The following is a 22585-nucleotide window of genomic DNA, read 5'->3' as shown; positions in this document are numbered from 1 at the left end:
CGGAGTGGGGCGATGGCGCTGGGAGGAAGAGGAGGGCTGAGGGACAGGCACAGCTCCAAAGGAACCTGGGGCCAGGTGTGCTCCTCAGCATGGTCCCTGGCGTGAGCACTGGGAGCACTGGGAGCACGGGGAGCTGGAAGGAGGCTGGGTTGAGGCCGAGCTCAAACCCCACATCACACTGTGGGGACACCCGTGGGGTGGCGGGGTGGCAGCAGCGCGTGGCTGTGACTGCTCTGTGGCACTGTCCTGTGTGCCACACGGTCACCGGTGACGGGAGGGGACACGGGGAGGGGCCATGGCCAGGTGAGTGCACACCCCAGGGGCAAATCCACCCCCAGCCTGCAGGATGAGCCAGCTGGACCCCAGGCTCCTCAAAGCTGTGGTGCCCACACCCCAAAAGTGTCCAAGGCCAGGCTGGGCAGGGCTTGGAGCAGTCTGGGAGAGTGGAAGGCGTCCCTGCCCACGGCAGGGGGGGTGGAATGAGGTGATCCATAACATCCCTTCCAACCCAACCCCTTCCATGATGCTGTGATCAGTGGCATGGAGAGGGGGGCTCCAGGTTCCAGCCCCATTTCTGGAGGTGGGACAGTGGCTGCAGGACACACAGATCCCCAAAGCCCTGGAGATGTGCCCCTCAGGCCTTCCCTGGCAGCTGGAGGCTCAGGCCCTGCTCAGGCGCTGCTCTGCACCAGCAAATGCCACTGCACACCTGAGAAACATGAGGGGAACTGCAGCCAGAACCTACAAAGGGGTAGTGACTCCCAGCGAATTCCAGTTTGGAGCTGTGCCTGGAATTGGCTATGAGTACAAAAGGCAGAGCTGGAGGTTCCTGGGGAGCTGCACAAGCCTGTTCTGTGCTTTTCTTCAGATCTCTCAAGCAGAGCATCATGTGCTGCCACCAATTCCATTGGACCACTCGTGTGTGCTGGCAGAAGCAGCTTGCATGGACAAAGCTGTTACCTCTCCCTCCTCCCCTGGCTACAAGCCCAGGTGAGGCACTCCTGGCCTCTCACTGTGACCAGCAGCCAGGTTTTGAGGACAGATGCTGCTGCAGCAGCTCCCTTAGGGTAGTTCCAGCATGGCAAGCGTTCCCCAACCCAGGGCCAGCCCCTCTCCATGGCCTGCTGGCACCCACAGTGCTCTCCAGCACATGCCCTGTTCTCAAATAACATCAGCACGACACACTGGCTGCTTCTCTTTAATGGCTGCTGGCCACGGCAGGGGAGGGGACAGGGGCTGGCCCTCCATCCCTGGCCATCACAGCTCCAGCTCCAGCAGGGCCTGGCCGTCACAGCTTCAGCTCGTGGGGCATGGGCTCCCCTCGCAGCCCTGCCAGCAGGTTCTTGGCTGCCAGCACTGCCATGGTGCTCCTCGTGGCGTACGTGGCACTCCCGATGTGTGGCAGGATCACTGCGGGGACAAGGAGGGACACTGCTGCTCACCTCTCACCTCCACACAGCCCCTCAGGGCTGTCAGAGGTACAGGATCCATGCAAATGTTATTTTTTGCATTAATAAATATGTAGTATTACTGCTATAAGTAATGCATTCAATGGATACACGTGTATGAATTCTGTCCTGCCTGGTCTTGTTCCAGGAAGTCTCTGCTCTTTATCACTCCTCACAGTGTTTACTTTGAGAAACAATGCAAACAAATAAAAAATGAGTTTTAGCAGAAAGATAGAACGACAGCTACAGGTTTGTATTTCAGAAACAGACACTCAGTCACGGGCAGTTCCAAATTTTCATGGATGTCCCTGTGGTTTCTTTTTGGAACCCTAACTCCAACCCCCTCTTCCTGGAGGGAGCACATCCTGTGAGACACTGGCCAAGCAAGCTCCTTCCTAGCCATCCTTCCTCCCCTGCATCATCCTGCTCCAGAGAAGACAGGTCTGAGTCCTGGACCTGCACCTGCCCTCCTGCCCAAAGCTGGAACTATCCAGGTAACACCTGCCCACACCCACGGCACCTGGCCAGCCCAGCAGCGCTCCTGAGCCCAGGACTCTGCCAGGCAAACTCAGCAGCCCACGTTTAACCAGTGGGAAACTTTTCCAGCACAGTACGTGCCCAGGAACCCTTCAGAACACCTGAGCTGGGAATCGGTTTCTCATTCACGCACCTGCTGATACCAGATCCTCCACGAATTTCAAACATTGAATAAAGAGCCATCATGAACGTGCTAAAACTGAGCTTATCTCAATGGCCTTCTGGAAAATTAAAACAGCTCCCACACTTGTTTGGCATCATGTTGATGAGTTTTTACCCACAGCAGCTCCCTGCATTGAACCCGACCTGCCTGTCCTGAGCTCTGGTGCCCACCAGCAGACTGATGGGGACCAGGGGTCCCTGTCACACCCGTCCCTGCCCCCGAGGCCGCACCAGCTCAGGAGGGGTCTGACACCCCCAGACACTCACCACAGTTCTTGAGGGACAGCAGGGGGTGGTCAGTGGGCAGTGGCTCTGGTGTGGTGACGTCCAAGCCAGCAGCCGCGATCTGGCCAGTGGCCAGTGCATCGTACAGGTCCTCCTGGTTCACCACAGACCCCCTGCAAATGCCGGGTGAGAGGGGTGAGAGGCTGGCCTCAGTGCTCAGGGGTCCCACAGGCTCCCAGGGGCACAGAGGGTCCCCAGGGCTGCCAAGCAGAGGTCAGACCCTCTCTGGATGTGCCTGACCCCCCCAGCAGCGAGCTGCTCCTGCTCCAGCTGCTGCAGGAGAGAGCTGGGTGCTCCCTGAACGATTTAATTGCCTTTGGCCAGTCCCAAGGGGCCTTGGGCAAATGCTCCCAGTGGCTGCAGCCATGAAGGCTGTCTGGACTCAGAACCCAGCAGATCCCCCTGCACTCACACTGTGGAAGGGTGACAGCCACTCTCCCAGGCACGGATCTGGGCTGCCAGTACCTGCTCGTGTTGACAAACACGGAAGTTTTCTTCATCCTGCCAAAGAAGTCCTTGTTGCACATGCCCTGGGTGGCTGGTGTCAGGGCACAGGTCACCACCACAAAGTCAGACTCCTCGGCCAGCCTGGTGAGTGGGACTGAGGGAAGGAATGGAAACATCCCACTGCAGCCAGCACCTCAGCAGAGCTCCAGGGGCCCTGCAGTCCCTCCTGTCCTCCCAGCAGGACCCCTCAGCCCGTGGGGACAGCCCACACCACCCTCTCCTCCTCCCAGGAGCAGCTGCCACATTTTGCCTCTGTTCCCTGTGTCCCCCTTCCCGTGGGAATGACACGGACAGAAAACCAGCAATGCACAGACACAGGGAAGGGCAGCAGGGGCAGGATCACTGCAGCCTCGAGTTCTCACAGTGCTCTGATGAACCCCGGCATGTCTCCAAGGAGGCAGGGTCCTCCCTGTCACCACCCAGACATGTCCCCCCGTGTCTGGGACGTGGCACTCCCTCCCCTCACACTGGGTACCCCAGGAGTCCCCAGATCTCCCAGCTCGTCCCTCCCTGTACTGGGCCACCCTGCAGGTGACAAACCCTGTGAGTGACACCCCCTGGAGCCATCCTAGCCATGATATAGGGTTTTCTTAATTATCATTTTTCTGGCTCTTGATTTTTTTTTTTTTTAAGGATTAAAATAGCAAGTTTTTTTAAAGCAGTGGGCTATGCTGCGTTTTGTTTTGACTGACTGAAGACTGACACCACCCTTGCCCTGGTGCCAAACTTACCAAACTCAGCCCCAAACTCTGCTGCACTCTCCGGTTTGGGGCCACTGCCAGTGTAGAGAAACTTCCTGACCCCAAAAGGCTTCAGGCGCCGGGCAACTGCCTGTCCTAAGAGAGGGGGAGAAAGGTGCTGGGGGCATGTGTGGGGACCAGCACCTGAACCCACGGCAGGGCTGTGCAGTGGGATCACTCCCTCCTGCTGTTCCCAGCTGACTGTGGGGTGGGGTTGGAGGTGCCCTGCTGTGGGAAGGGGTCCATGGACACTGACCCCTGACTGCCCTGGGGAGCAGGGCCAGGAATGGTGCCTGCTGGCAAAGTCCACAGCTGCTGGGGCCGGGTGTCCTGTGGACTTTGCACTGCATTTGTGTAACTGAGGAGCAGGGGAGGCACAGGCTGCTGCAGGGCTGCGAGGAGGTGGGAGCACACCAGCACCTGAGGCTGTAAGGAGCCAGTACAGCTGCTGGGAGAGGCTGTGCACAGCTCCCCTCGCTGTGCTCATGCGGTTTGGACAGGTCAGCACCAGGTCACCGCCTTGGCTGAGTCACAGAGCCCCAGAACAGTCCGGCTTGGCAAAGACTGCAAAGCCCAGCTCGTTCCAGCCCTCCCACCTGCAGCAGGGGCTCCTTCCAGCATGAAGGTGAGGCTCCAAACCCACCGTGCCACTGCTGCAGGCACAGCAATCTGCCCTCGGGACGGCACTCACCGATCCTGCCCAGCCCGATGATGCCCACGGTGCTGTCGGACAGGCCATGGCCACACATCCACAGGGGCTTCCACGTGGTCCAGCCGCCACTGCAGAGAGAGGGACAGGACCGGCACAGCTCCTCAGAGCCCAGCCCAGGTGTGAGCGGAATGATTCCCTCAGCCCCTCATCACCGGCGCTGTGGCACAGCTCAGGGGCCACCCAGAGCAGCACTCACCTCCTGACCTGCTCGGCAGCCTCGGGCAGGCGGCGGCAGGCGGACAGCAGCAGGGCTACCGTCAGCTCAGCCGTGGCATCCGTCAGCACGTCCGGGGTGTAGCCCACACGGATCCCCCTGTGGATGCTCCAATCCCTTCCATCCCCACCCTGGTGCCAGCCCCAGGCACCAGGGCACACGGCTGTGGCTCCCAGCCCTCCTGCCACACCCTTCCCCACTCGGGTGCCTCAGCCCAGCTCCCAAATGCTGCTCCAGCCCTGCGGGGTCGGGGTGACCCCGGCCAGGACCCGGCAGCAGAGGGGTGCAGGGAGCTGAGCCCACCCAGCCCCGTGCTCTGAGAAAGCCAAAAGGGACCTGCGGGGTGCGGGGTGTGACAGAGGAGGGGAGTGCAGAGCACGGGGCAGGGGGGGAATTGGGGGGTCAGAGCAGGGGGAAAGAAAGGAATTGGGGGGGTCAGAGCAGGGGGAGGAATCATGGGGGGACCAGAGGAGGGTGAGGGCTGGAGCAGGCGGTGTCCGAGCCGGCGGGGCACAGAGCAGGGGACAGGGGCAGCGTTACCGCTTCTTGATCTCGTCCAGCGCGAGGTGGTCGAAGCCCACGGACAAAGTGCTGATGACCTTGAGGCCGGGCCCTGCAAGACACGGCGGGCGCTGCCGTGGCTGTCCCGAGGCCCCGGGGATGGCGGGGGTGGAGGGTCCCGCACGCACCGGCCGCGTCCAGCACCTCGCGGTCGATGCGGTCCGAGAGCAGGCACAGCAGCCCCCGCGCCCCCGCCACGCCCGCCAGCAGCTCGGCCCGCGGCACCGGCTCCTCCGAGTCCCACTGCTGCACGCGGCACCTGCGGCGGCACCGGCCCGTCACCACCGGCACCGGCACCGGGACTGACACCCGCACCGGGACTGACACCCATCGGTACTGGTACCAGCACCGGGACCGGCACCAGGACTAGGACTGACACCCGCACCGGGACCGGCACCGGGACCGGCACCCCTCGGTACCGGTACCAGTACCAGCACCGGGACCGGCACCGGCAAGGGGACCGGGACTGACACCCGCACCGGGACCGGGACAGGGATCGGGACCGGCATCGACACCGGGACCGGCGCCGACACCCCCACCGGCAGCGGCATGGGGACCGTCACCGGGACGGGCCCGGGGATCGGCACCGAGGCCGACACCCCCACCGGCAGCGGAACTCACACCGGAACCCGCACAGTACCGGGACCCACACCGGCACCGGGCCCCGCCCCGGTAGCGTTACCGACAGTCACGGGCGCCGTTACCGCTCACCCGCTGTCCTGGGACAGCACCCGCAGCCCCTCGGCCGGGATCCGCCGCGTCACGAACACCGACATGGCCGCTGCCACGGCCCGGGCCCGCCGTGCGCCCGCCACCGCCGGCACCGAGCGGACCGAGCGAGCGGACCGGGACACAGCACGGCACAGAGCGGAACACACCGGAACAGCCCCGGAGAGACCGGAACAGCCCGCGATAGACCGGAACAGCCGCCCCGCCCCCGGCCCCGCCCCGCCCCCCCGTACCTGCGCGGACAGGTGTGTCCGTACGCGGACAGACGGACATCCCCGCACAGGAAAAGGAGGCTCAGGGGGGCCCTTGTGGCTCTGCACAACTCCCTGACAGGAGGGGACAGCCGGGGGGATTTGGGATCTGGGAACAGGGGCAGGAGGAGAGGGAACGGCCCCAGGCTGGGCCAGGGCAGGCTCAGGGGGGACAGCAGCAGGAATTTCCCCATGGAAAGGGTGGGCAGGGATTGGAAGTGCCCAGGGAGGGTTGGATCCCCATCCCTGGAGGTGTCCCAGCAATTCCTGGAGGTGGCACTGGGTGCTCTGGGCTGGGGACAAGGTGGGGGTCGGTGGTGTCAGAATTCTTGTGCAGCCCTCTGGGTTCAGTGGTGCTGTGATATCCACATTTGTGCACACCCGAGTGCACACCTGCCTGTACAGGTGTGTACATCCTTACACACAACATCGGGTGCTGTTTTGGCATGAATCCCCCCCCACAGACACTGGTGGCAGCCTTGGGGTGTGCCAGAGGCTACGGATGGGTGAACTGCCACCTCTCACCATGCTGAACACACCCTGCTCATTAATTAACCCAAATTTAAATTGCCTAGAGAACAGGTTCTGTGGCTGCAGGTACGGGCAAGGGAGCCCAAGGGAGCCGAGAGCTCGATAGTTACCAGGGCTGTGCTGTCTCTGGGAACGAGCACAGGCAGACAGGTTGAGAGGGCACATTTGGGCAGAGGGAACATGGAATATACACCAGAATATTGCTCCAGGTGGGATTTATTCTGCTGCTCCAGGTGGGATTTCCCTTTATCATGATGCACCATCACCAGGCCTGTCAGATTATGCCAGCAGCATTAGTCTTATTTTTTAATAATTGCTTGAAAGTTTGTTTTGTGCAGCTGAGCTGGGGATCCTTCGAGCTGACAGCTCATCTGCATCCCTGATCGGTGAGGATCAGTGTGGGGAGGACCTGCTCTCCAGTGTGGCACCTCCAGGCTCATCCCGCTGGCCTTGTCCAGTTCCCGCCTCCCAGTCCCAGCGGCTGTGGTGGAGTCACTCCCTCAGACACTGCAGCAACCTCCAAGCTCTGGGCCAGTGGCACCAGAGAGATGGAGACGCCCAGAGAGGGGTTATTCACAAAATGAACTCCACAGTTCTGGCCACAACGTGTTTTTATCAATTGAAATTACCTGTAAGCAATCTCCTTCACCGTGGCCTCAGGTGTGGAGTCCCCCAGCCCTCCCTGGTCCCTCCTGAGGGTGAGGTGATGGTGCTGTGCCCCTGCACTGCATCTCTCAGGGACCCTTGGCAGCGGAGCCACAGGGTCACCCTGGCTCTGAACAACCATCCCTTGTTCCCATTTTGGGGTTTTCTGGATAAAATACACACACACACACACATATGCAAATAAATGCCTAATTCTGTTTGCACCTTGTGATTTGTTGCAGGCAGACCTGACTGCCCCAGCTGCAGGAAACTGAAAACCTTTCAAAAAGAGTTGGAAGAGAGGGAGAGGAATGGGAAATGGGACACCCATTCCTCTCCCACACCTCTCTGCCACCAGGTGTGGGCTGCCACACCTCCACACTCCCATATCCCCCTCCTGCTGCCAAGTGGGGAGGACGGAGCTGGGAATGCCACCCTCTCTGGTACAGCTGGACTTTGGCTGATGCCAGGGTGGGACAGAGGAGACCACCAGGTTTCCCTCCCTGAAGGGAAACACCAGCCACCCCAAGCAGAGACGGCAGCTCTCCAGAGGATACTGGATTGTGGAGGTGCTTCCATCCCATCCCATTATCCCATCCCATCCCATCCCATTATCCCATCCCATCAGTTCTGGGGAGGAGCTGTGGCTCTCCAGAGAGTGCAGTGACTGAGGCTGATTCCCTGGGGATTTTTGCAGGCTGGACACTGATGGCAGGTGATGGGAGCACATCCAGCAGACTCGTGTCCAGTTTCTCCTGCTCCCAGAGGCTGTGTGCTGGGCCCCAGCTGGTTAATGGACAATCTGCCCTCTGGCTCCATTCTGGGCTGTGTTCCCAGGACAAGGGGACCAGCACGGCCGTGACACTGCTCCAGGTGCCCCTCACCCCAGCAAGCAGATCCATCTTCCTTCATTGCTTCCTTGCTTCCTTCCTGGAATCCTTCCTTCCTGGAATCCTGCCTGTGTTCCTGCCCGTGTCCCCGTGTGCCTTGCTGCCACCCGGGGCTCTGCAGTGCTCAGGTTCCCATCAGCCAGGTGAAATCCCACCTTGGCTCTGGGGCAGGAGTGTGCCCGGGCTCTCAGGCTGTTGCTACCAGGGTATTAAAGGGTACATTTAGAGGGTACATTTAAATATACAAGGGTATATTTACAGCACTTTCAGAGGTTTCCTGTAGACAAAACATATTGTTCCCATTGGGATTCCAGCCACATTGGCTTTTTTAATCCTCCTTAAGGCATAGCTGGGATTTTTGTATCTGGGATCAATTGAAATGAGGCTGTTCTAGGAGTGATATTTTAATTCTCTCTTAAAAGAGGCCTTCAAAAGAAGGCTCAAAGCTCTGCCTGGAGTGAATTCACAGTGGCCATATCAACCTTAGTGCCCCGTGCAGCCTGTGGGGCGAGAGCCTGTCCAGGAGCACTGGTGAATCCTGTAAATGGGAATAAACCCACAGCCCGTGCCTGCAGGGTGATAACTTTTGCAATTGTCAAAACACGAGTTCCTCTTTGTGATGCTCCCAGTGAAAATCCAGCATTGTGCTCGGGGCAGCACCTGGGGGGCAGGGGGAGAGGGACAAGGCACAGCAGAGGGAAGCAGGACGGGGATAACCACAGAGTATTTAGACAAAATGCAAAAAAAAAAAATGCAGGCAGATGGCATGAATATTAGTGCATGAAAATGACTAGCACTCTGAGAATTTCCCAGTGTACTTCTGACTGGTTTGGGCTTGCTTTTATAATTAATTTATGGAAAGCACTTAAATTGGGAATAAACACAATCTCACAAATCCCTCCTAATCTCTGCCTGTATTTTTGAAATGATACCCTGAAGGTATAGTTCCTCACAATGATTAAACTGCTTTTCTTTTAAGAATTAAAAGGGACCTTTTCCATGTGGTCATGTGCTGTATGAGCAGCCTGGCCCTCACCCTGACCTGCTCCAGATGCAATATCCTGTTGGAAGAGCCTGGCTAGGGCGTTTTCCCATTGGACTGCTGGATGCCAAATCTGCCAATATTTTCATTTTGGATTCATGTATTTTAATGCAAAATATGACCTGGTGTGTTGTCAGCCTGCGACTCAGAAGCACTCAGCTATTAACATAAATTTAGAAAGCTCCTCGACAATGAGAAGAGATGTGTTTAATTAAGTGGCTGCTGTTCCCGGCTGGTGAGGCCAAGCTCCCTGTGTGGGTGGGTTGTGCAGGAGGTGCTGGGGCGGCGCAGCACGGGGGAATTGGGGTCTCTGGGTGCAGGAGGAGCAGTGTGGGGCACAGGGGAGCAGCCTGGGCAGACCCACCTGTGCCTGGTCCGGTGCTGCTGGCCCTGCTGCAGCCTCTGAGTGCTGGTGGGGCTCCTGTCCCTCTACAGAGGGAAGAGCAGTGAGGGACAGAGAGGCACAGGGGACAGAAGGACAGAGGGACAGAAAGGTGTGGGGGCTCCCCAGAGTCTCCAGTGGGATCCCCAGGGTGATCCTGGCTCTGGGGCTGTGCCCAGAAAGGGTCCAGGAGGGACAACAGGAAGGTGTGGGGAGCAAACAAAGATTTTATTACTTGGCTTCTTGTGCTTCAGCGCAGCAATCCGGGTCAGAATTCCCCAGGGCACTTTGGTTTGCTGCACCGTGCACAGGAGCAGCATTTTCCTTGTCCCCTCGCAGCTCACGGGAGGACACCGCGGTGCTGGGGACCCCTCCACCCTCACCGACATGGGGACATGGGAAGGACACCCCTCTGCAGATGTAGGGTGCTGGCCTGCACGTCCCATGGGGCTGGGACCCCCCACTGCCCGGGCATGGCCAGCAGCCTGGCCAGGAGGGCAAGCGTGGCAGTGCCACCCCTGTGCCAGGGCTGTGCAGGGTCCCCGTGGAGCTGCTCCCCAATCCCTGCACATCCCTCAGGGTGTGCAGCTCCAGCTTCCCTGGGTGGTGGGGCTGGTTTTTGCAAATTCTGTATAATATATAATGGAATGGAATGGAATGGAATGGAATGGAATGGAATGGAATGGAATGGAATGGAATGGAATGGAATGGAGTAGAATAGAATAGAATAGAATAGAATAGAATAGAATAGAATAGAATAGAATAGAATAGAATAGAATAGAATAGAATAGAATAGAATAGAATAGAATAGAATAGAATATATGTTACATATGTAAGCTCTATTTTGTAGAGTTATTTATTGCTCTCCTGCTGCTGTAATTTGTTCCATCATAACCTTCCCAGGGCTCTGCATGTATTTTTTTTTTATTCAGCATTTCCCTCCTACTCCTGCAGGAGTGATAGGTTCCAACATAGTTTTTCTGTTCTTTAGGGATAAAGAGAGAGAATGTGAAAGACTGAATGCTATCTTTGTTTTCAAAATAATGCTGCAGTAATTAAAATGCTTGGTAAGTTGTTCTGTTCCCAGAAGAAATAAATAGTTTTGACTGTTTTGCCCCATTAATTGCACATTACTTAAATATGTGTATTTTATAACATGCGTATTCACTCACCTGCTTGCTCTGAAAGTTAAATGCATGTTTGAATATGCATTATACCCTTTAATGCACAGTGATTATTTGGCACATTATTACAGGCTGTTCCTGAGCCGCCCCTTCCCAGGGTTTTTGTGTTTGCTCCAGGGGTGCTTGGTGCCAGCTCCAGGGCTGTGGGACCAGGCACAGCTCTCCTCCCTCGGGTGGCTGCCAGTGCCAGCTGGGAATGGTCCAGGGAGGTCTCTCCAATTTCTTTTTCCCCAGCAGATCCCAGTTTCAGCTGCCCACAGTCAGTGCAGGACAGTGTGCAACAAATCCCAGCTCCTGCAGCCTCACCAGGGCTCTGTGCTCTCAACGTTTTTAGGAAACATTGTTTCCATCGTCTCAGCTGTGAAAGCTGCAGCCTGCCCAGCTGAGGGGAGCAGGACCAGCCGTGTTTGGGGCACAACCACGAGGGTTTGGGGCAGGACAGCACAGCTCTGGTGGCTGTCACCTCCTGGCATCACCTGGTCCTGCTTTGGGACTGTGGCACATGGCAGTGAGAGACCAGCAGAGTTTCCAGCCCTCAGGGAGAGTGGGAACAGGCTTTGCCAGGTCCCTGATGGCTGAGGGACATCCAGAGTGTCCGAAAGCCGTGATGAGAACGCGCAGTAAATGTGACCTCCCTGCTCTCCCTCCCCTGCCATGTGGAGAGCAGCCAGCAGCTCCCAGCTGGGCCAAAGATGAAATAACAACCCGGCCAGGGCACCACGGCCCCAGACAGACACTTCCCTGCTGCATCCCTTCCTCCTGTGCTGCTCCTGCAGCCCCACCTGAGCGGGGAGCACTCCCCTGGGACCAGCACCCCACAGCTGCAGGTGGGCAGCACTGCCCTGTCCCCTGCCTGCGACGGAGCAGCCCCTGGGAGCCCTGGAGAGCAGAGCTGAGCTCCCCACGGGAGCAGCCACAGCACAGCACCGGGGTGGCAGGGCTGGGAAAAGCCCAGGGACGAGCTGGGAAAGGGGAGAGGGGAGAGGGGAGAGGGGAAAGGGGAAGGGGGAAAGGGGAAAGGGGAAAGGGGAAAGGGGAAAGGGGAGAAGGGAGAGGGGAAAGGGGAGAGGGGAGAGGGGAAAGGGGAGAGGCGAAAGGGATCCACATCCTTTACTGGCACAGCCCCAAACCAGAGGAGGCCCCAGCCCCACGTTCACATCCTTCCAGCAGACCCACATCTCTGCAGCTGCCTCTCTCGGGTGGCTCTGAGAGAGCGAGGGAGGGGCAGGGACCTGTTCCCAGCCGGTGGCAGTGCCCTGGCCCCAGGAGCCACGGCTGGTGGCCGTGTTGCCAGCGATAGGTCCGGCTGCAGCTTCTGAGGAACAATGTGCTCCTACTGTATGGTACCAGATTGTACATCAAAACTATTATTTCCAACATCTCTGGCTTAATTGTAAAACTATAATACAAATGACATTGGGGGTTTGCTGGAGTTAAATTTTAATAGCAAGCCAGCGCCCTTTTAATGACATTTTATACATTTAAATTGGGCATGATCCCTTTGGGAACAGTAATTTTATTCATGGAGATTATGTCTAATTTGAATATAAAAACACCACTAAAAAGATATTGGATTTGCTATTTTTCACTTGCAGGAGCTCCGGAGTCCAATCTTCCCAACTGACTGGGCTTTGCATTGAAAAAGCCCTGCAGTCCCCACCCCAACTTCCTTCAGGAAAGTGCAGGATGAGATCCACGTGAGCCCAGCCGCCCCACTGCTGGCCTGGGTGGCTCTGGTGGCTCTGAGGTCCAGCTCTCCGTGCCCGGCTGTGGGGGGCGAGGCCCTGGGGCAGCCACCGGGGACGGGCCACGGTGGCGGAGCCCTGGACTCTGCTCCAGCCCTACTCACACCCTGGGGCAGCTGCCCTGGAGCCTCCAAGGACGGCAATGCCTCCAACATTGCTGCTCTTTCTCGCGTTGGAGCCTCCCGATTCCAGCGCCGAGCTGATGTGACTCCTGTGGGATTGGCAGGTGCCCTGGTTTGGGGTGGTCGCTTCCTCCCCCGGGGCAGAGAGGGTCTGGGTGATGCTCTGCAGCAGCCCCGCTCGCCCCTTCCAGAGCGGTGGGTGACGGGCAGAGCTCTGCGGGCGCTGCCCCCGGCCCGCACTGCCCCGGGCTGTCCCTGCGGGCTGCGCTCGGTGGCCGGGGCTGTTTGGGAGGGCCAGGAGCGCCGGGACCCGCAGCCAGCGCTGGGACATTGGGACACAGCCGGAGCGAGGGATGCCCGCGGACACGCGGGTGGCTCCTCCAGGGAGGATGCTGAGCAGAGGTGCCCGCTGCTGGGACGGCCCTGGAGCCTCCTTTTGTCCGGTGTCGGCGGCTGAGGGCGATCCCCGCCGTGTGCGGGACTGCGGGACCCGCAGCCGCGGGGAGTGGGCGAGCTCGGCTCCTTCCCCCGCACACGGCAACGAACCCGCGGGGGTGGCAGCGCCTCTTGGCTCCTCGGGGACAGAGCCGTGGGAAGGAGCGGGAGGTGCGGGGGCTGCGGGAGGTGCGGGAGGGGCTGCCCTGCCCACCCAGCCCCACATCGATAACGGCGCTGCCGCTGCCGGGGCTCGGCTCCGGGACCGGATAAACTGTTTGGCCTTTGGACAAGATTATTTCTGTTCAGAACACGATTGTTATCACTTAATTGAAAATAATTATCCAATGCAAATTGGCTTCAAGTTGGCAGCGGGGTTGAGGAGGTGGCGCATTTCCAGGCTGTCCTGAGCAGAGCGGGGTGCGGCGGGAGGGCGAGAGGCCGGCACGGTCCGCAGGGCTGAGGGCAGGACACTACAGGGGCAGGTGTCCCCTTCCCAACACCTGTAGCCCTCCGGGAGAAGGGCGGGGACCATCCTGCCCAGTGCTCTCATAAACTGGGACCCTCTGGTTCGCCTTCCCACAGCAGCCACAGTGACAGCAGTGGGAGTGCAGGGGCTGGAACCGAGAATCCTCAGCTCAGAGGTGACAGTGCCACCAGCCTGGACCCCTCCCGGGCCTGTCTGCACCCAGGATTTCATCACTTGGAGGATGCAGGTCCTGCTGCTTTCGGCTGGAAGAGCTGCAGTCTGTCCACATTAAGGAGGTGGCTGGTGCCAGAGCGGGGCTGGGGCACAACTGGGATGTAGAAACCTCTGGAGAACGCAGCAGGATCCGCCCCCTGGAGCTCTGACTCAACCAGGCACTGAGGCCTCAGCTGGGCTTGTCCTTCTTCTGCTGGACTTGCTCTGGCCACAAGCAATCAGCCCATCCATCCCTTCAAACCTTACCTGTGTCTGTGTGTTCTTGCCACTGAATAGAGGAGAACTTGAGTCTGTGAAACTTCCCTCATCCCAAACCCCTTCTAAACCTTCCTCTTCTGGCTGTGGACACCCCTGCCTGCACGGGCACCCCACGGGCCATGGTCAGCCCGAGCACCTCCTGTCTGGCAGATCCCTGCAGCCACTCTGCCCTTGGCATTGCCTCTGCTCCCTCTTCCTTGTTTTCTGCCTGAATGGATTTGGATTAGACAAGACCTTCCCAAATGCACACAATGCCCCTGCTAGTGCACAAATACACCAGAGAATACCAGCTTTCCACAACAGTATTTCTAGGATTTGACCAGACTGGCACCAGGTTAATTAAAAAAAAAAAAAAAAAAAAGATCCAATATTTAAATGCAGTTTCATCAGTAGAAGTGCAAAATGCCTCTGTAAGAATTTCTGCCAGGACTTTTCAAACCTCGCAAAGCACAATTAGACACAGTCAAATATTGTCCTGGTTAAAGACTATTAGTTTTCTTACATTTGTCAGGAATTAATTTTTTCCGGCTGTATCAACAGTGTTTCCTTTATAAATACAACTAGCTCCTTTACATTGAAAAATTAAATTTGCTCTGATAATGAACTGAGGTGCTAATAATCATTTTGCAATGCAAAAAACGTGCAATTACTGGCTGCTGTGCCATGCGGTGCCACGGTTGTCACTGACCCTGCTCTGCCATTGTCACCACAGTCCCATCCCGAAGGTGCAGCCCAGCCTTGCTGCGAGCTCAGGTGTCAGCGCCCACCTGCTCAGGTGAACTGAACCCAAGTTTGCTCAGCATCCTTGAGCAGCTGCTCAGTGACACGAGGGGTGAAACAAGGTCCGCAGTGGGATGGGCCAGGCTGAGCTCCCAGCTCGGTGTGGGCACCTTGGCTGCTGGTGCTGGGTGCAGCCCTGCACAGGGCGGGAAGTGATGGTTCCTGCAGACTGCTGGACAGAGACTGATGTCTGGAGACAGACTTTAGGAAAAGGAGCACTTCAAGGAGGAGCCAGACCTGTGCTATGTCACAAAGACACATCCAATTCCCTCCCACAGGTGTGCCATGGACACAGACCCCTCAAATCACAGCACTCCTTTCTTCCTCAACCTCTTTGTGTAGTGGCTGCAACACATGATGGACCCAATACTCCCTTCTCCCCTCTTCACTCCTGGGACACCTGCCCCCATTACCCAACAAGACTCTGACCTCCTGATCCATCCATCTTGTCTCCTCTGCAGGGCTGGGTCTGAGCTGCAGCCCTTTATTTATTCACGCAATGTAGGTTTCCTCATGCTGCCTCACCAGTGCACATCAACTGCGACCTCGAGACACCGTCCTCTCCTGGGATGAGCATGTTTTTCAGTCCCAGGCATCTCTGGAGTAAAGACTGACAGTTCTTTATAGGAGGGGGGGAAGCAGGCGGGAGGAGTGACAGGCTGAAGTACGTTGTGGTTTAATGGAATAAAGCAGAGCTCGATGGGAGCAGCTCAGTCCACCAGGTGCCAGGCCTGGTGCAGGATTCTCACACAGCACTGCTCTTCCACAGCACCTGATGTGCTGATATTGATGGTGCTGGGAAATCCACCCCTCTTGGCCATTTTCCTTGTCATCTGCTCCTGAATGTAAACAATCTCCTGCTGCTTTATTCTCGTGCTGAGCTCCCTGAGAGCCATCAGCTGCCCCACAGAAGCCTTGCAGGGCGTGCTGGCTGGCACTGGTGCTGGTGACAGCTGGTGCCACACGCAAGTTGCTTTGTACCAAGTGGTGCAAGCCAGAGCTGCAGGCACCAATTTATGTCGCACCTGATTTACCCAGGTGCTTTCCGGCCACAAGCCAGCCTTGTCCATGTCCCTCTTTCCTCGCTGGTGGCATTATCCAGACCTGCCAGTGCTCCCCTGAATGCCCTGGTGGGTGCAGATTTCTGCAGAGCCTGACACTGGTCAGTCCTGGAGCTGACATCATTCCCTGCCAGGACCCAAACACACCCTGGTCCATCCCCAGGCTGGATGTGTCGCTGCAGGATTCTGTCTCTTTTCCCACAGTGCCAATGCTGCCTCCCTCCAGCTGGACCCTGGGGCCTGGGGGATGCTCCCTCACCCAGATCCCGTCTATTTCCAGGGTCACTGTTTCCGTTTTTTCCCTTCCCACGATCCTGAAAAACATGGTTCCTCCATCTGTTACTCCCTGCCCTGCAATCACAACCAGCAGACATCGATCAGGACTAAGGCTCTGTGGGGCTGGGTGCCTGCAGGATTTGGAGTGACATCCAGAGACAATTCCACCACAAACTCCTTGTCTGGTGCTGCCAGTGACAGGCAGAGCTCTGTGGTCTCACCTGTGCCAGTCCCTGTGCCTGACCCCCCTGCCATTACCTTCCCCAGGCCGGGCAGGCTCTGCCCACCAGCACACGCCAGCTTTGATCAGCTCCACAGCAGGGTCCGAGGAAAATATTCTTGTCTGAAGTCACTGAGCATCAGAGAAAGCGGCTGGGACTCACTCCTGCCGTGCTCAGGGGAGGAGTTAGGAAAACTCTGACTTGCTCCATCCTCTGGTACTGCACATGGATGATGTAAAGGCTCCTCTCGAAGTGCAGGAAATGCACTCACCTCAAGACAATTTAGCTGGCCAGATGACCAAAACAGTCCTGAAAACAATCCTCCTCTCTGCCTGCCAGGTTTCTGCTGCTTTGGCTAAAGGCCAGTGGTGACTTTAGCTCAAATGAAGCACAGAATTCAAAATCAAAAAAGGATGTACAACACAGTATCTGGAGAAAGAGCTGTTTCCATATTGAAAACAAGTCTTTTCAGGGGTGGAATTAACTTAGTATTTTTTCAATAGGGCTGAAACTGATCTGCGTTCCAGTATCATCAGGAATTTTTCAATCAAGCAATAAATGAAGTTAAGCCAAACTTAATTTTTGTTGCCAAGGCCATGCTGAAGCAAAACGAAGCCATTAGGTTTGCAAATATTATGCAGGTGTATCTCTATCATGAGAACCTCTGACACAGGATGGCAGGGTCACCAGAACACAAAAACCTGATGAATTGAGGGATTACTCGTATGGGATAAAACTGACATAATGAGTCCTCACCTTTTTCTTGGGTGCCCATATCCCTTTCCAGATACCCTTCCAGGGTATAAATAGTCTCTAATTTTACCACAGGACCACTGCACGAGCTCAGTGACACTGTGCTGTCACCATCAGCTGCTCACTAAGGAGTGGTACAGCAGAGAGCACATCACAGAGCATCAGGGCATGGATAGTTTCCTTTTCACAACAGTAGAGTATAAATACATTACTTTTGTCCTTTGCTCTTGCCAGTGGTGATGTCATTTCAGCTCAGCAAAGAGAACATGGTGCTGTTTTCAATTATGTTTGGAATGTAAGGAAATGAGGTACAAAGCCATTTTTCCATATTTCTCATGTAAAGTTTTATTTGTGTTAGTCCTCTGATAAAGCATTTTATTCTTACAAACCTTAAAACAACATGCTCAATTCCAGTGTACAAAAATAACTGTATTTAAAAAAAATTACATTTTAGCACAGTGTGACTGGAACCAAGTATGTTCTTCATATTCCCCATTTTACTCCAGAAACAGCCTCCACATCAAAAGAAACAAGGACAGATTTAGTGTGAGATGTAAACTGCTCACTCCTGCTCTGCTGGTAAGGACAGGGATGGAGCCCTGGAGCTGAGCCCTGGGGGCAGTGGATGGATGGCACCGCCCTGGAGGGTGAGGTGGGTGCCTGCTGCATCCCAGAGCACAAAGCAGAGACCTGGCTGCCCCTTCCAGGGGGGAGGGCAGTGCCCAAAGCCCTCCTGCACTCTGGAGAGGAGCCAGGGCCGAGGGGCTGTGCTTTATACCCGTGTTCCTGCTTTCCACCCTGAGCCCCCTGACCCAAGCCTCCCTGGCATTGGCCCCAAAGCTGCTGTGCTCCAACAGCACAGCCACATCTCACTGGTGAAGAAACAAACCCTGCCAAACCCAGCGTGCCCCCACATCCCCAAGCAAAGAAAATAAACAGACAGCATATTGAGGAGCACTGGGTCCTGCTTGCCACGGGGACACTCACACAGAGGGAGTGGTCCCCTCTGGCTGTGCACATGGACAGGGCGGGTGATGCTGCCCAGCATGCTGGGACAGGGACGGACTGGAATTCATGTGCTAAGAGAGGGACAGGAACAAAGAGAAGGCAGAGCCAGAGCCAGGGAATGCCAGTGCTACCTTGCCATCACCAGGATTTCTGTTTGGACTTCTTCTTCCGTTGTTTTATAAGCAACAGATTGTCCCTGCTGTCAGGACTAGCATTTTTCTGCTTCTTCCATTTCTTCTTCATTTTGGCACCTTCTAGATGCTGCTGCACACACATGGCCTTGCTGCCTGAGAATGCCTGGAAAAGGGATTTGTGGACCTTGCTGCCCTTCAACCCCTGCTGCTTGCACCCCCGAGGGAAGTCCTCTGGTTCACAGTGGATTTCAACACTTCTCTTGCGTTTCTTCTCCTGGGCTTTCTTTGTCTGAGACATCTTCATCTTCTTCTGCTGTGCACTGGTCTTGCTTTGCTTCCCCTGCTGTTCTTTCCAAAGTTTGCTCTTTTTCTTGTGGCTGGGCACCTCAGGCTGTTCTTCCTGCAAGGCTGTTTCAGACTGTTCAGGCAGAAGGCCAGCTTCCTGCAGGTCTGGAAAGCAGACTGGATTATTTCAATACCTAAAGAACCTAAAACATGGTGCCTGAGCCATCACAGCTCTCCTTAGTTATGTATGAAGTTAGACAAAAATTTATCTCGGGCAGATTTTTTCACTGTGGGTTTTTCCTGTCACCAGGCGAGAATCTTAACAAATCGTGATTTAATCCCCTTACTGCTATTTCATGGCATTTTTAATGTCAGCAGATTTTTCAGAATTAAAACATCTGACAATGCTCACTGAGTGACTTTGACACAGTCAATTTCCATGATAGACACGGATGAGTAAAATCACAAATCTTTTACTACCACCAGGCTACCTGTTCAAATCCATGCAGCTTTTCCCAACACATGAAAATAATCCCACAATGTTTCTAAAAAGCACAAGCACAGGACTGAAAGGTGGGAGGGAATCTCCCAAAACACTGTACCTGCCACCTTTCTTTTGAGCCTGCTGGCTCTCCTCCTGATGTCACACTCATCGTCGTAGTAGTAGACGAAGGGAGAGGTGGGGAACATGTTCCCCTGCATCCGCCTCTCTGAGCATTCCTGCAAAACACATTCCAGGTCACTAGAGGTGGCCGAGTGGTGATTTCCTGGAGGTGCAATGGGCCAGGTCCTGCAGGTGCTGGCCTGTACCTGTGGCCAGCACTGTGATTCTCATGGCCAGATGGCAATCCCGCCTGCACACACTGAAACGCTGGTGCTGTTTGAGCACACAGAGGGAATCCCTGTCTTCCTGCAGTTACCACACACCTGTAACACCCACAGAACAGGTGGGGACGAGTAGACACCAGGAGAGCTGCTGACAGAGCTGCTGGACACAGGGACAGGGCTGTCCTGCTGCCAGGCAGGACCCCAACACTGGCCCCCCAAGACAAGCATGGCCAGCCAGCCCTGGCACCTGGGCTGCTCCGGGTGAGGCTCCCTGCAGAGGTGTGGCAGGGCAAGGGGCTGGGTGGGCTGGGCAAAGGGGAGCAGAGCCAACAGCCAGGGTGGGTGGGTGGGTGTGCCATTCCCTCACAGGGAAATCCTGCAGCAGGCTGCTGTGCACACGGGGACAGAGAGAGGAAAAGAAGAGGAGGAGAGCCATGAACAGACAGCTGAGGTCTGGCATCATGTGTTACCAGCCTTTTTCCCAAACGCTTGGAACAGGAATGTAAGTTTTCTCACTGCTGTAAAAACAGTTTCATTCATGTCTTGAGAGCTAGGCTAACAGGAACACTTCCTATGATTCTGCCTTTTTTTTGGGTACCATGTGAAATTGACAGGTGCTTTATTCTCCTTTATCCTCCTCGCAAAGTGCTTTTTACCTTCTGTGCTTTGCCTCACCATCTTTCCCTTCTTAGATACTGCTGAGATCATAGAAACACAACATCCCACAATGGCTTGGCTTGGTAGAGACTTCACAGATCATCCCATTCCCTCCCTGCCATGGCAGGGACACCATCCCAAGGTGTCCCAGTCGCAGTGTCCAGCCTGGCCTTGGGCACTGCCAGGGATCCAGGGGCAGCCTCAGCTGCTCTGGGCACCCTGTGCCAGCCCTGCCCACCCTCACCACCAATTTCTTCCTGACACTAATCTAGCTCTCCATCACTTTGAAGCCATTCTGGTGACATCTGGGCCTCACCAATCTCCAGGAGCTGTCAGGAGCTTTTGCTGCCCTGATGTCTGCACCATGGGACCAGCAGCTTTCCTGCATGTGCTGCTGCCACCACTCAGTGCCACCCCAGCAACCCTGTCCCTGCCTGCTCCTCTTTCCCTTCTACAGGCACAGCACTACAGAGATGCACCTCTGATGTATTTCGCATTTCTCAGCTTCTTTTTGACATTTGCTACGCTGACATTTAGTGCAGATTCAGTTTTCCTGCAATTGCCTGTTTTTGGGAATGGTGTGCACATGGGGAGATCTGGTATCTCTGTCCTCCTGTGTTGCTATTGGCTTATCCCCTCTCATTCAGACATTGCTCAGGCTGTTTCTGCCCCTTGTACACTACCACAAATACTTTCTCATCTTCCTTCACTTCGAGACACATAACATGTCCACGAGTTGCTTTCCTCCCTTTCTGATTTTGTACAGTTTCTACCATTTTCAATCTAAGTACTTACTATCAGCTCCTCACACATAATTTCTATTTATTTCTACAGCAGCCTTAGTAATGACTTAAATAATCAATTTACAGCATCCCTAATAATTACTCATTATCTTTACAGCAGCCTTACTTGTGTCCCTGTATGCCTGTCTCCCTCCAGTGCCATTTTTTTGACAATTTAATAAAAGTAAACTAAACTAGAGGGCCCAGCTTTTAACAAAACATACTGGATAGTTGAAGGCTGACACACAAGAGCAGGCAGAAGGGAAGAAAGGAATTTGCTGGCAATTTGCTGTTTCTAAGCTACAGGAAAAAATAAGCTAAACACATCCAATGCATGATTAACATTTCCAGAATATTTGTGGCTTGGCTCCGGCACTTATTCCATAAAAGAAAAAGCCCTATTATTTGTGTAGTGTTGGTAATTGCAGGTACAGAGCTGAACATAATATGACAGGCAGAAAATGGTGATAAATATTACTAAAACACTCTGGAAGATGCAGCCACATCTCCTGTTTTTACTGAAGCCACTTGAACCTCATGATGTCCCCTTTACTAGGCTGCACTTAACAGAAGGACAATGCCAAATTTGGTTCAGATGTTCAACTAAACTAGGAAACTACAAATAAAGATCATCACAAGCAGGCAGAAATGGAAGATTCTCAAAACAGCACTCAAACAGCTGGGCTGACTGAGGTAAAAATCTGACGTGATGCTGAACGTGGCAGAAAGGCATTAATTTAAAAAAAAAAAAAGGGGGGGGAAAGAAAGCTGTATTCAGCAACTGTTTTCCAATGAATATTCTCTTTCCCAGGCAGTCTCAAATCAATGAACCTGCCAAGGACAGAGAGCAACTTTTACTTGCCTCCCTACCTGTACATCAGACGGGTGAGGTCCCTTTACGGCGGCAGCGCTGTGGCCACACTCCCCTCGTGTGACACACACCAGCCTGGCCCTTCCACCCACCCACACACCGCGGCACGGATGGATTTCCCCCGGGGAGGGCAGGGAGTGCCAACACTTACGAATCCCAGGTGTCCCTTGCGGGAGCAGTTGTAGCAGTACACGGACACGGAGCGCTCCGAGTGGGAGCTGGCTGCCTGGATGGGCCCTGGCTTTGTCTGCAAGATGGAAACGGGCAAGAATTAGGTCTGGCAGTATTCTGAATGCTGAGTTAAAAATAAATTAAAATTGCGTAAATATTATTTTATTAAGCTTAGATCAATACACTCCCGCTTGCTGTTGGAATATTAGGTTTGGAACAGCAGCAACTGGCTGGTGTTACTGCAATTTTGTAGAGAGAGGTTCAGCCTGAGCATCACAAATGAGGTGGGAAGAGGCATTGCTGACATCTTGTCCAGCAGGCCATGCTATCTCAGCTCTGAATGCAAACTGCTGGTTTATCTCTCCCCCTGCTCCTTCTGTCCCAGCCCCTCCTCTCTCACTGGGACAGCTGGGGAGGCACAATGCCACGGCCCACAGAGGAATGGGAGACCAGTCCCGTGCTCCATGGCACAGACTGGATGCCACAGTCCACTGGCAGGCACCAGGACTAACAAGGGCTGCAGAAATCCTGTCCCAGAAGAAATAAGGCTTAGGAGCCCCCTCATTGAACTCTGCGTGCTTCCCTCTCTCTGGGGCTAAAGGAGCACAGAAGAGTGGCCCAGATTTCACAGAAAATTGTAGTACTTGGCAAAGCTCATAGCAGGAACGGCTTCTT

The 22585-nt window shown here is 55.3% G+C and overlaps 2 protein-coding genes and 1 long non-coding RNA gene across 4 annotated transcripts in view; 1 reads left to right on the top strand and 2 right to left on the bottom strand.

Moving 5' to 3' along the window:
• Window positions 1–1182: 1182 nt before the first annotated feature.
• GRHPR (glyoxylate and hydroxypyruvate reductase) lies at window positions 1183–6098 on the bottom strand. 2 transcript variants are annotated; one of them, XM_088156529.1, is made up of 9 exons: window positions 5878–6098; window positions 5295–5425; window positions 5146–5218; window positions 4588–4704; window positions 4371–4459; window positions 3671–3775; window positions 2898–3033; window positions 2415–2545; window positions 1183–1410 (listed from the first exon to the last, which is right to left on the bottom strand). In XM_088156529.1, exons 1-9 carry the CDS (start codon window positions 5940–5942, stop codon window positions 1289–1291), a joined length of 969 nt encoding a protein of 322 aa, XP_088012655.1. In that variant the 5' UTR covers window positions 5943–6098; the 3' UTR covers window positions 1183–1288. The 2 variants fall into 2 exon arrangements, with proteins under 2 accessions (XP_088012655.1, XP_088012656.1); XM_088156530.1 differs by lacking the exon at window positions 1183–1410 and adding an exon at window positions 1425–1632 and having other exon boundaries at window positions 5878–6093.
• A 38-nt stretch (window positions 6099–6136) lies between these two features.
• LOC148219550 (uncharacterized) lies at window positions 6137–9107 on the top strand. The gene is made up of 2 exons (XR_015799483.1): window positions 6137–7891; window positions 8020–9107. It is a non-coding gene; the product is annotated as an uncharacterized LOC148219550 (long non-coding RNA).
• An 8386-nt stretch (window positions 9108–17493) lies between these two features.
• The window catches only part of ZCCHC7 (zinc finger CCHC-type containing 7), an 86436-nt gene continuing 81344 nt past the window's right edge, over window positions 17494–22585 (bottom strand). The window contains exons 9-11 of the mRNA XM_088157373.1: window positions 21891–21986; window positions 19204–19321; window positions 17494–18766 (exon numbers count right to left, since the gene is read on the bottom strand). Coding sequence (XP_088013499.1) covers window positions 18321–18766; window positions 19204–19321; window positions 21891–21986 — 660 coding nt within the window. The 3' untranslated portion in view covers window positions 17494–18320. The remainder of the gene's footprint in view (window positions 18767–19203; window positions 19322–21890; window positions 21987–22585) is intronic.

This window comes from Sturnus vulgaris, chromosome Z (genome assembly GCF_052056855.1).
Source record: "Sturnus vulgaris isolate bStuVul1 chromosome Z, bStuVul1.hap1, whole genome shotgun sequence".
Classification (NCBI taxonomy): domain Eukaryota; kingdom Metazoa; phylum Chordata; class Aves; order Passeriformes; family Sturnidae; genus Sturnus; species Sturnus vulgaris.
This window is presented reverse-complemented; position numbering and strand designations above follow the sequence as displayed.